Source organism: Zophobas morio, unplaced genomic scaffold (genome assembly GCF_036711695.1).
Source record: "Zophobas morio isolate AGI-343-1 ecotype UQ-CSIRO unplaced genomic scaffold, CSIRO_AGI_Zmor_V1 ptg000023l, whole genome shotgun sequence".
NCBI lineage: Eukaryota > Metazoa > Arthropoda > Insecta > Coleoptera > Tenebrionidae > Zophobas > Zophobas morio.
Window position 1 is genome coordinate 14,757,914 of NW_026972128.1, and position 14,218 is coordinate 14,772,131.

Genomic DNA, 14,218 nt, shown 5'->3' on the forward strand with positions numbered 1-14,218 from the left:
GAAAGTATTTATGTGTTTTTGCGACGCGTGCCCGTTGACGGGTTGTTGGTGACTCTCCGTCCGCCACCCGTTCGTCCAGGAGGGCGGTGATGAATAATTTTGGGGGTGGTACCGAACACCCGACGAGAGCCGAGCAGCCGAGAACTCCGGGTGGTACCACACATGACTTCCCCTCTTGAAGGTGCGTCCTTCAACATATTACGACTGGCTGGCCTAGAAGGGTAGCCTTTCTCCTCTCAATGGTTTACACTCGTTCACGATAAGAGTGTAGCTTAACGTGTGCTGACTCCCTCTTGTTGAAGCCCTAGTTCCGATGTTGAGATTTTTGCACGGGGTGGTGATTCCTCGTCGGAGATGCTGCCCACTGCTGCCGCGAAAATCGCTGAATGACGACTTCTTCCACGGGGTGGCGTTTCCTCGTCGGAGATGCTGCCCACTGCTGCCGCAGAAATCGCTGAATGAACCTCTTCCGCGGGGTGGTGTTTCCTTTGTCGGAAATGCTGCCCACTGCTGCCACGGAGATCGCTGAATGAACCTCTTCTGCGGGGTGGTGTTTCCTTTGTCGGAAATGCTGCCCACTGCTGCCACGGAGATCGCTGAATGAACCTCTTCCACGGGGTGGTGTTTCCTTTGTCGGAAATGCTGCCCACTGCTGCCACGGAGATCGCTGAATGAACCTCTTCCACGGGGTGGTGTTTCCTTTTTTAGAAATGCTGCCCACTGCTTCCACGGAATTTGTTAGTTGAAAACTTCTTCCATGGGGTGGTGTTTCCTTTTTCAGAAATGCTGCCCACTGCTACCACGGAACGTCACTACCACGCGTCGCGTTTCAATTCCGAATAATACAGTCGCGGTATTAATATCCGGCTCGAAGGACCAATGTGGAAACTGTAGTGATTATTATTTGTGGAAAGACGTGTACTTTTAACAACGATTTATTGATATTATGTACATGTCATTATATATATTTTATATGATGAAAGTATTTATGTGTTTTTGCGACGCGTGCCCGTTGACGGGTTGTTGGTGACTCTCCGTCCGCCACCCGTTCGTCCAGGAGGGCGGTGATGAATAATTTTGGGGGTGGTACCGAACACCCGACGAGAGCCGAGCAGCCGAGAACTCCGGGTGGTACCACACATGACTTCCCCTCTTGAAGGTGCGTCCTTCAACATATTACGACTGGCTGGCCTAGAAGGGTAGCCTTTCTCCTCTCAATGGTTTACACTCGTTCACGATAAGAGTGTAGCTTAACGTGTGCTGACTCCCTCTTGTTGAAGCCCTAGTTCCGATGTTGAGATTTTTGCACGGGGTGGTGATTCCTCGTCGGAGATGCTGCCCACTGCTGCCGCGAAAATCGCTGAATGACGACTTCTTCCACGGGGTGGCGTTTCCTCGTCGGAGAGCGCGTATTGCCGTTTTATTTCTAGAACAATCAATAGATGTCTCTAATTTACTTTATTTTTCATATGTTTCCATATGTTTAGTTCCTTTTATTTCCTAGTTAGATCAGCAAGCCTAATTTGAATCACTAATTATGTCATTTCTAATTTTGTACTTCGGGTAAGTGTAGTAACGTTAATGTTTTCTGTAAGTTAATTTCCTATTCATCATTTAGCTCTGATGATGATATCAGTAGATACCGAAATATGTTAGCCCTCACTTCATAATAAAATCCTAACTTTTGTGGCGTCAAGCTAATTTTTCCCACATTTTTGATGTAATACTAACTATAGCCACTTTAAGGAAAAGATCCGAACTATTAAATGTAATATTCAACCTACTTATTTTCAGCTAAAAAGTTCAAAAGTAGGAGTATCTTTCGCGATTCAAGTAGAAGTGGCGACGAAGGCCTGAAAACAAAATGTAAAAATTCGTCTAAAAGTATTTAGACCAAACTTCATTGGCCACTGAGGCAATCCATTAAATAAATCCAGTTTCTTAGAAATTTATAAAACTTGGTCGTACAAATTTTAGTTTTTCAGGATAACCTCTATATGTTAAATCAAAACTGGGGGTGAACTGTCTAGTGGGAACAAATATATTAGTTTTGATACGTATAATGTAACACTACAATCCTGTGCAACTGTAACGTATGTACCCAGAATTTCGGAAAAATGCAATAAAATCCTTCGTTCACTATTCTCTATATGTATAGAAATACAAAAATGTTTAATTTCGTTTGTAAACGAAAAGTTATTACTTAATAAAAACAGCTATTAAAAAATAATCGTATAACAAGCAATCAAATTATAATGATTCATGGAAATATTTTTCATGTATTTTATTATGACTGCAAATGTTAAAAATTGGTCAGATCTTCCCGAAGCCCAAATAAGTCCGGTTTTACGAAAAATTATAAAATATGATTTTGCAAAGTTTTATTTATTTTATGATAACCTCTATACGAGTAATACAAGTAAAAAAAAATACAAGTCACATGCATATGGGCCATGGAGCTAAGATGCACAAGGGAGATATCGGGTACATAAACCACGTGGAAAATACAGTAATATTGCACAAAAAAATATTGTAAAGCAATTGTAATAAAAATCATGGAGGATTCATGAACCACGAGTACAGGAGTATATTATTTCATAAAATTTAGATTATTTTACTACGCAAAACTGACATCATGAAATTGTTGGTGTGGATAACTATAGACAAATTTTGGTGAGCATTTTACCAAGTCTCCTAAAATACATGTAAAATTTGACGACAATCGGTCCGGTAGTTTCGGAGATTAACTATCCAATAAAAATCGATTTAGACGACAGACAGACGCAAACGGAGTAGCCTGTCGCCGTATGGACCGTATTACAAAAATTAAATTTATTCAATGACAAATGATTGTATGCTTGACTTACTGATATTTCCAATTTTTATCATTTTATGGCGCTTTATCTAAAAATTTGTTACGCATCAAGTACCACCAACATCTTTAATGAACAAATTTTGTTCAATAAAGATGTTTTTCAGACTGCGATGCTTTCAGAAGTCCAGAGAATATAAATGAGCCGTTTGTCAAAAAAAAAAGTATAATCAGTCCATATGTTATCTTGTGCCAGTAGTTCTAAAAAATAAGAGTATTGTTAAAACACAAACAGTGGCGATTATTAGGGCAAGGTTTTCAATACATAGTTTGCGGTTTATATCCTTTTTTAGAGTACCAGATGCATACAAAGTTATAAGCTGGGGTGCATAAATAAACAATGATTTGACGTGAATGAGTTATATATTCAACAGTGTTTTGAAAGATGCCATTAGTCTTTTGCAGGGAATGAAAATTAACAAATTTTGTTTACCACTTTCTGCATTTCTACCATAATCTAGTAACTTAAAAAAAAAAACATCGCAAAAAAGAAAGAGAGAGCTGAGAAGTCATAATTACTTAATAGTCGCAACAGTATCCAATATTTCTGCAGTAGTTGCGTAACGCTTTAATGCTGCACCACATTTAGCAAACAATTATTTACGACCCTAAAACGGAATTGAATATCGTCGATGTAACGTATTTCTTGCTTCGTTGGAAATCTTTGAATTTTGTCCAAAAATCGTAATTCCAAGGAATGTGGGTCCTCTATTTATTATAATTCAGTCAATGTACGATTCACCATTTAAATCTACTGTATATTGCTCTAAATAGGAAGAATGAAAACAACAACAATTTTTCACATTCAGCCAGCAGAATTAGAGAGTTTGCAAATTAAATTATCAGTTGTGAAACATACAAATGGATAATCTCTCTTTGCAAATTTTAATTGATACATTATTATCTGTAATATTAACAAAATTGTGTAATAGTTTAATATTAGCCCATCAAATTTAGTAATGCGTATATGATGGGCACTCACTTAATTAGATATAATTTTGTAAATTACAAATTATGTAGAAATATTTGTTATTAATGCTGAAATTAGTTTGCACTAAAGTACTGAAATGGCACCATGTCTTTATTTACAATTTCAAAAATTTAAAACACCGATATATACATCGCACAGGAGAGTATCAAGGGAGATACAATATTTTACAAGTTTGCCCCCGGGATTTTTATTTGCTCTTGCTTCATTATTTTTATATAAATGCAGTAGGTAGCTGTCGGCCTACAGTTTACTTATTGCTTTTGCATATACGTAGTAAAGAATTTGAATATTGTTTCAAAAACCTAAAGGATGTAAGGAATATACATATATATTATAGTTCTGATTATAATTTACTTTTAACCAGTCAGTCAGTGGAGACATAAGTATTCGTGTTTATAATTAAGTAAAAGTTACAAGCATTACAAGTTCTCTGGGTAACGGTTTATTAATCATACTGTGACAGAATCCCATTGCTTATAAATTCTATTTCAAGTAGTGAAATGGATAGTCAATGATGGATAACACGAGTAGAGTCCATTTTAGTTTATTAAGGAGAATGTTAATGCTCCATTCTGTTAACGTCGATGTGCACAGTTTAAGCTTCCCCGCCTAAAAATGGTAATATGGCGTCATATCTCGTACATCCATATAAATAAGTCATCTAAACGATAGCGATTAAACAACACTTAACAATGTGTTGTTAATTCCGACTGGTTTATGTAGATTAAAAACAAATCACTGTGGCAACATGAGGGATTGTTTGCTGCATTAACTTCCTCTTTTAATATTTGTCACACACTTTATTCTTAAAATAGACATGAAATTCACAATAACCACCCCTGTGATTATCTCTGTTAACCGTTGAGAATATTAAATTAACCAAATTGTTAATGAAAAATAAAATTTGAGATGGAGTTGAGCTTGTAATTTATTAATTTTTTTTTTTTAGAATTATTTACGCAACAAATCTCAAAATGTTAATGACTGTTCATTTGACCGATTTCTTTCTCAAATTGAATTATCTACTTATATTTTATATTTCAAAATTTGTTTTTAACTAACATTTTTTAAAACAAACCTTTTTCATCAATTGTATTTAATGCGTACTTTTTTACACGTATTACTTTAAGTATTTATTTACAATATTTCATCCTCCTTATCTGAATACTCTTGAATAATGTGTCTACAACAAAGGAATTGTACCAAGTATCAAAAGGTTATGAATAAAAATTTTGCACAAAATCACATATCTCTAATAATCCTAAATGAAAATACAATTATCCATCAAGAATTGAGCAGATGACTTTACACCTACAAAAATATAATTAAAATTAATTTTTGGTTAGTAAAAGAACAAAATGTCAAAGCATATTGTATTATATTGTTTAACAATGTCCAGTTTAAATATGTGCCACTCTTGCTCCAAAATGTTCTAAAAATATTACCTACTTGAAACTCGGGTAGAAATTGTGTACGCATCTGCCGATCGAACTGATCAGGATTTAAAATAAATTATACTATGATACAAGTATCCAACATAACAATTTTCGTAAAAAGTCCTCATGATAATAATTTACTTAAGAACATCAAGGAGAAGAGAAACTACTGCTACCAATAAAGTAGTTTTATAAACATCAAAGTAACAAACTAAAGAGAAGAGTAAAAAAGTCCTTATGTCGGAATTATTAAAAACTGCTGGTGGGCAAAGGCTTTAGAGCGGTAATGTATGTAAATCTGGGTGTGTTATTAAAAATTGTGGTTGTAACTTATAAAATGAACACTTTATGCAATGGAGAATATTTAAAACCATCAGAAAGCATCTAGACATTTTTCATAAAGTAAGAAATGTTCTACCATCGAATTATTGGAACACCTATATAACTTATAAAAATATCACTTCAGTTCCATCTTTCTTTCCATTCTATGACGGTCACCATCATCGTGAAGTCAGCACCCATTCATCTTACACTTCTCCACCCATCGAAAAATGCTTTTTATAAAAGATTTTAAGGTTAAGTGCGGAACCGGTGTAATGATTGAAGAACGATTTGCTGAATGTAATTCACCGTCTTCTAAGCACACAAACAGCCACACGTTGAAAACTGTTGTCAATCTTGTTTGATGCAATAGAATCGCGCGTCGAGAAGCACATTAGTCGATAATTATGTCGTGAAATTTCAAGGTAAACATTCGATGCCGTGGGAGCAGGCCGTCCCGGAACGAGAAGGATTCCGGGCGCGTGCGCGGAGCAACTCACCGGAACGGCGTTCCGACGCCCGGAGTTAGTGCAGTGGAGGCAAAGGCCAGCACCGGCTTGTCACAGTGGCGCGCTACGGTCTAGCTCGCCTCGTGGCGGCTCGCCACGCCATCTGGCGGCTGAGGCGCACCGGCTCCCAACCCTGCGAGAACCACACGGACACGGACTCGTATGTACCCCACTAACTCCAATCTGATGCACGCTTTGCTTCGCTGGAAGTCTTCACTTACGTCCGGAATTTGCTTCTTCTTCTTTCTCTTCTTCGAGTCTTGGCTGCGTTGCTCTGCTTGGAGTGGTTGTGGTGTGGGGCACACGTGCCACGCATTGCTTTTGTCACTTCTGGTTTAGCGCCGATCTCATCTGGCACTTTCACACTCTGAATCTGACGCACTCTAATAAAGACGCTCTTTATTATGGCATTAATTAGTCAACTCTCATGCATTAAAGTTTGACTCCATTGTTGGAATATGTTTGTGTTATTGTTTGCTGTGTACATGAAGAGTGCTCTGTTTGGCATTCAAATATTTTCAGAGCTTCTGCTAATTTTTTACTGATTTGTTATACTCAAAGATTTTTGTTTGTTATCAATTTGCTGTCATTTCATCTACTGTGTTTGGTAATCATGACGCTGCATGTGGTTATAAAACCTTAGGAATATAGTGTCAAGTCGTGAAGGTACTACATCGTAATACTCTAAAATAGCTTGCGTGTTTTTTTTTTGTTATTTTAAACCAGTATATTTTCATAAGAGAGTAGTGGTTAAACACTGAACAAATTGTGGACTGAATAATAAATTTAGCAAAATATAAATAGCTTACTGCTTCACTATTAAAACTTCAAAAGGATATTGTAACCTTCACCTTTCTTTTGTCAATATTATCTAAAAATAGTAATTTACACAACTTCCAAAGATTTTTTGGAACTCTCCAATTTTAACCAAAACTAAATAACTTAGAACCAAACATTTACTAAATACATATTTAATTGTTGATCTTTGGTTATTTTAATTGTCAGCCTTTTTTTCTTTATATTCGGAAATCGATTAAAAAGTATTTTTGCACACTTAAAAATACAATATAGCGTCTTTTCATAAATTAAAAAAACTGAGCTAAAGTTATTTAGACAGAACTTCCCTCGCCCCTGAAGTACAATAAAACATATCCATTTTTTCGAAGAATTGTAAAATTGTTTTGCCCATTTTATTTTTTATGAAAACCCTTATAAGTTAATATAAAAATATGTATATAATGTTAAAGTAAAAAAAAAGCGTGCTACGCGCGTGTTTCAAACTTCCCTTTACCAAATTTTGTGATGACGTCATCAATTTGGAGGAGGATAAACATGTATGTTTTGATTTAAAAATACACCACGCTTACGATAACTTTAAAACAACTGCAAGATTTTAAAGAATTAGTTTTTGCAGTTCGTGATTATTCATTGATTAGTTTGAGTCACTCTATATATAAGCAATTCTAAAAAATATTAATGGAATGATAAATCGCAAGTTTGGAGTCATCATATTTTGTAAATAGGATTTATTTGACAAAATTTTGAGATGACGTCATCAGTTTTTAGGGACATTATAAACGGATAAATTTTGACTAACGATGTTTCTGATAACCTTAAAGCGTTTGGAAAGTTTCAGAGCATTCAGTTTTGCAATTTCAAAGTTAAGTTGTAAAATGTTGTTAGACAAATTTTAGTCAGAGTTTTGTCATCTACACGATGTGCCTAAAATACATACAAAATCTGACAACAATCAGTCCGGTAGTTTAGAAGATAATAAGATTATCTGTCTAATAAAAATCGACACAAACGCGGGCAGACGGCAGACGGCAGACTGACATAAAGGAGAGAGGTTTTCGAGTACAATCAAACAAATCCAGTGGTATAAAATCTGAATTTGCAACTTTCATTTTTTTTAACCACTATAAGTTAAAATAAATATATGTATGAATAGTAAAACTGCAGTTTAAGGTTTTTTGCAGCATGCTATGCATTGATTTCAAGTGAGTTTTTCGTAATACAATATTATGATGACGTCATCAAATTTGTAACAAGAAAGCAGACAACAATTTGGATAGGTTAGTGTAAAACTATTAACATGAATAGTGTATTCCCAAAATTTCGGGCAAATAAGGTATAAGCCGTTTTTGATTTAGTAAAAAAAATACATTGTTTCATTTATTATTTTATTATACTGTTCAGGAAAATTTCAAAACAACGCCATCAAGTTTTTGGAAGGAATGAATACATAAATTAATTAGGGATTCACTATACTTCCGATAACCTCAAAATATTTGCAAGATTTGAAACCATTCGATTTTGCAGTTTTACTTAAGTTAAAATTGTAAAATGTGCTAATAAAATTTGTATTATTTTTTCCAAAAATTTGGATGTCTACGCTAAAAAATCAAACACTACTTTAAAATACACAAAATCGTGAAATACTCATCAAAAGGAAAATGTCGAATAAACATAACTACAGTTAAAATAAGTATGTTTTGTTTTGTGTTTTTTTTTTTACCGAATAGTGGTCTAACACTCAGCGAATTGTGGAGTAAATTATAAATTTAGCGAAATATAAATAACTCACTGGTCACTGCTTCCCAATTAACTTCAAAAGGATATTGTAACCTTCACCTTTCTTCTGTCAACAATGTCTAAAAAAGTCCCTTTTGGAACTTTAGTTTTAATTAAAACCAGATAACTTGACGTCTACCCTGAATCACTCAAACGACACTAAATTTCATCATCGGTATCAAGCCAGTACTTTCTGGACTTATGACTTAGATTATGAGGATTTTTATGAATTTCATTCGCAATAGAGAGCTTCAGATATAATCGAAAATAACAAGTCGCTGATTATTATGAACATACTTATTTTCTCGAATAACAAATTTAATGAAAAGATTTATTAACCAGAAGTTTTAAATTACTTCATAAACCTCACTAGGATTGACAATATTTTGCACCTAGTAGACATATTGGGTAAGTCTGGTAAAATAAATTTTTAGTGATGGTTAGATCAGACCTGAAACTCCAGTTTGAGAAATATTACCAGAAAGCTTTCAACGTAACAGAATAAGTGATCGCATCGAAACAAAAACAAATTGGCAAAAAATATATTTTTTAATAAATGTTTTTTAAATCGACATCAGGATGATGTTTACAATCCGATTCTGTCACTGATTTCGTGACTACACAACCTACAGACAATTTAACGGGTGTCTTGTCAATGAAGTTATTGTTTATCAACCGCTTATTTATCTCGTCTTCGCCTCGGCAAAATAAGATCCACAGTGGTGATAAAAATACACTTTACTGCCCTGATCCATAAATAAGTATTTTTAAAAAGATATGCGCGGTATCACACCAATACTAAAAGCAACACAGATGTTATCACCAATAGAAGACTACGTTTATAAAACCACTATTAATTCAACAACAACTTTTTAAGATTGGTAAACTTTCACTCCGGCTCGATGTGACGTATAAAAGGGCGACAACTTACTAACATCATTTACTCATAATATTACAAAGGCACTGAATTCTAGTAACATCCAAACAGATGTTGCCTTCTCTGAGGATTTCAGAGGAATTCATCACGACGTTGTTTTAAAGAAACTAAGAAACTGTGCTTTAGTACTTCTGTTTTACTCGTCTAAGAAATTTTTCTGCATAAACTACAAGCAACTAAATCATTCAATTTTGTTGTTGATACAGACTTACCCCAGCTAACATCATTAATTTGTTTATGTTCAAGTTCTTTTGTTTATAGATGATTTCGAGTTGTTTACTGCGACTAACTCTCACTGACTAAAACTGCAAAAATAATTTAGTTAAATAAAAAATTTATTCGTCACATCAAGATGTTTATTGCTTCATAAAACCTGTTTCGCCTTGGTCGCACGATTTATCACCTAGCTATCTATTCGAGAAAATATTCGTTCTATCAAAACTAACAACTTGGTCAAAAAAGTTGGGTAAGATTGGTTTTGAATTTGAATTTTTATTTCTAAACTTTTCCACCCTTCACCATCGTCTGGGTGATCTTAACTGCTGTTATAATTTCTTTTTGGGACCTTCAAAATATCCTAATTTATACATATCTTAGTTAGCAGAAATTACGCATTTGATGTATTTTTTATCTAGGCTTACAACTTTATTCCAACCTTATATTTTGTACTGTAATTAAATAGTGTATTTCATCTCAAAATTTTGCGAAGTAAATCGCATTTGAAGTGAGTAGAATGGAATACTTCTATACATATTTTTTCTGTATACACTTCTATTTTTCGGAATTGCGTATTTCGAGTATCCCAAAAAACCATACATTTAGCATTATATTTTATGGCTTGAATTGGAAACAGTGCGCCTCATTTTCTTGAAATGAACAAAACCTTTTCGTTATTACTGATATACTACACTTATCGAAATGAGTACATAATATTCATTTCTACTAGAATTGATGACGTCATCCAAATTTTATTAAGAAAACCTCCATATCCATTTACGTTTAACACAATAATCATTTTTATTTGAACTTATAGGAGTTGGTATGCAATAAACAAGTTTAAACTAATTTCTTTTATTTTAACGGCATCCGTGTGACCTGTGTTGACTATAATAATTATTATTGTCGTTTGTGATTTTTAATTTTACTTCATCAACTGCAGTTTGTTGGTAAATGAATAAAGCATCTGATGGCGAAATCAACCTGACTAAATATTATTACAGCGATTAAGTTAAAACAAAAAGTTTTATTTTTACATCTTAGCAAGTCAGATCTTTAATGAGTAATTAATATTTTTTGGGTGTTGCTATTGCATCTAAATATTTCTGTAAAATATCCAACGAATTATTATTCTCAGTTTTCAAAGTTTTTCTTAATAAGTAATACTAATAATCAGGGCGCGGACATCGCGGGGTAATCCATAGGCGGGCGTGCCTTGCGTGGGAAGCTTCAAGGCCGGGCGTTTGCATTGATGTTCAGATGTTTGTGAACTAGTAGGAAGATGCATATTAGTACACCAAATCTGCTTTAATAATAATTATAGAAATGGTATTCGTTGCTTGGATGATTATTGTTGTTAATTTTTGTTATTACAAATATGATAATTATATCGGAAGCAAAAATAGTCAGGAGCTTCTGTTGGCTATGTTCACTACCAGTAGACGACCATTTCAGCATTAATTCTTATCGAGCTTAGTCAGCGTTATTTCTTGACCACTTCAGCACAGGAACAGCCTCCCGATTAGTAGACTTAGCAGGAATTGGTTAATTAATGTGTGAAGTTACATTTCGCGTAGGTATCAACATTAGGTGTAGGTACATAAAAAGTATAGTTTGATTAAAAAATGAACACATAACCTAAACTATCGTTTTTGCTAACGTTCTTAGCACAACGGAGACGGTTAAAACTATTGCAATAATTCAAAATTATGTATTCCACAAAGTGCAAATACAAACATAATCATGATGTGTTGCGATAACTCTCTAGATTTATATTCATATACTTAACACGTAGCCCGTTAACTGCAATGTAGGGACGCCTTTTTTGTTCTGTTTTCAGAAAATATTACCATCTCTTATTTCTTTCCATTATTCAGTGAATTTCGTATCGAACCTAGTTAATTTTTAATATGCTAGTATGTGTATTGGTTTTAAAAAAATTCTTCGCAATAATAGATTTGAATGTTGAAAAATATATGAACATTATGAAAATATAACCGAATACAGTCTGCGCTCTGTCTGCACTTGTCGCTTCTATATGCTGAAAACAGTAAATAAAAATTTTATATCCTTCAGCATTTGTAAAAATCGGGTTACAAGATTTTCCAGTTTGAGCCTCGCCGTCGGTGGGTATTTTCAGCTTTTAAATATTCATAATGCACACACAGGCAAAATGCAAGCAAATCAAATTTATTCATGAATTTTTGTGACAAAATTCTCATTAATCTACGCCGTAAAATTTCATATTAATAGGAACATGCCAGGCAAATGTTAGTTTTGTTGAAACACTGGGTGGTAAATATATATATATAGACGTAGTTTTGGAACAGCTGAAAAGGGAATTTAGACGCAAATTAATATTTTATTGGAAGTGTATAGTTGAAAACCCATTTATTTATGATAGGACCTTATCGATTTGTGGTTTCAACGTTTTTTTCGTGTTTGTATCCTGACATATTAGGTATATTACGTTTCTAAAACTAGCGTGAAAGCGAACATTATTGATTTAAAATTAAGTATCAGGTATCTCTATCCATGTTGGACAGAATTCTTTACTGCGGAAAAACCAAGAATAGGCACGATCGAATTGTAAACAGTTGATTCGCACAAATAAATCAATTCGTTGTTGATTAAATCATAGGAAAATCGGTCCGCCCTCAACCATTTATATAACTTTAAAATTGATTGTTATATTCATATTTGGTTCTAGTGTTTTATTTTTATTAAAATTTATTTTTTCACTATAACTTGTATGAGTTATGCTAAAAATATGGATACATTATTAAACGACAAATAAAAGTATACATTTCATCCAAGATTTATTTAAACGAGAGACCGACTTTTTCATATTTTAGAAAGTATAAAACGTTGAGATTGGCCATGGTCAAATGAATGATGCGAAAATTATTTTAAAATGTTGTGCATTATTATAGTTTTTAATTTTTATGTGATTCACATATACGACATACCAGATATTTGTCCATTACATTCAATACGAATAAAGAATGTAATGTTTTCTGCCGAGTACACCTGAATCTACGAATCTGTAAGAAAATTTAAATAAACTCCTCACGTCAGTGTACGTATTTGTTGCTATGTCTCAGAGTGTGTTATAATAAAATTTGCAAAATATCTCTTGAATATAAAGCTGAAGTTTAGCAACTATGGAGAGCCAGACTTCATAAAAGTATGTTACATTTAAATATTTAGTATAACCCAAAGGATGGGAGAATGTGGAAAATGGAAATGATAAAACTGTGAAGCATTCAGAGAATTTTTGTCATATGCTTAAGTTGTTAAAACATCTAAACATGAATATTTCCAAAAATGTCTCACTCGGAAGTTTTAAACAGACCTCGGAATCAAATAACCTTTCGTTTGAAAGATATTTTAATGGTCTCAACAGTTGTTTTTAAATTTTTAATTGTTTTGCAATTGCTTGAATTTTAAAGTCAAGGATTTTTGTTTATTCGTTTTAGAAAGCCATAACACTGTAATAATTATAGCGTTTTATAAAATGATACCTACTCATACGACGTACTAAAAATGTACATTTGCCTATGTCGGACCTAAACTTGTTTCAAAGGTTCAGGTCCACTACAATTTGAGGCCCTACAGAAACCCGGTATTAGAGGCGCCACCGACCTGCGATCGAAACCCACCAGCTGATTGTCAGTTATGTAAAAGATTCACATACGATTGCACTTCAAGCAGAGATTGTTTAAATTTAGCTCTATCATGGTCTGTACAAAATATACTTCTAACGTCGACGTATAGGACACCAGTCCAAGTGAATCCCAAAAGCTGATACCTATACCAGATCGACCGACCGAAATCCGATCGACTAGTCCGATATTACTCACCCGAACCCACCCGAAAACAATGCAACTGACATCCGCGCCCACTAAAAGTCGGGTTGAGTCAGATCGGGCAGGGCTTCGTCTTGAAGTGAAATGAGCACATTTACTAAGCAGCTCCTTTTAAATGTCAGTTAATTTGTCACCTGTCACTACCACTTAAAGTTTGTTAATTTAAATTCATTCATTAAATTAATTAATTAGATTTATCTCACGAGATTTTCAAAGTGACCGCTATCTGCCTCCACACAGAGGTAGAGTAGGGGTTTAAAGGATCCCTTTGTATTGTACAGGATTACTTGAATTATAAAGTGATATTTTCACGACACTGTTTCGCTTATATTTTTTGAGACGCTGGTCACAGCTTAGGGGTCACTCCTCCACCTTGTCATTTGAAATTATTAAATTAGGGCCTTCGAGGACCCTGGGGATAATCCAACATCCCCCTAAAAAATGTTTGCATTTTTTTTTCAAAGTAAAACAACAGTTGAGTTATTTAGGGTGA

The 14,218-nt window shown here is 34.1% G+C and overlaps 2 protein-coding genes across 9 annotated transcripts in view; one reads left to right on the top strand and one right to left on the bottom strand.

Moving 5' to 3' along the window:
* Nucleotides 1–9,880, bottom strand: part of LOC135134288 (dynein intermediate chain 2, ciliary) — a 92,126-nt gene extending 82,246 nt beyond the window's left edge. The window contains exon 1 of the mRNA XM_064062925.1: nucleotides 9,853–9,880. Within this exon, the coding sequence (XP_063918995.1) occupies nucleotides 9,853–9,867 (15 nt within the window). The 5' untranslated portion in view covers nucleotides 9,868–9,880. The remainder of the gene's footprint in view (nucleotides 1–9,852) is intronic.
* Nucleotides 1–14,218, top strand: part of Ih (I[[h]] channel) — a 196,989-nt gene that overhangs the window by 61,002 nt on the left and 121,769 nt on the right. The window contains exon 1 of one of the 8 annotated variants that reach the window (XM_064062922.1): nucleotides 6,166–6,289. The exons of the other annotated variants lie outside the window; for them this stretch is intronic. The gene's annotated coding sequence lies outside the window, so the exon portion shown is untranslated. Of the gene's footprint in view, nucleotides 1–6,165; nucleotides 6,290–14,218 lie in introns of those variants that run through there. 8 annotated transcript variants of the gene reach the window in all.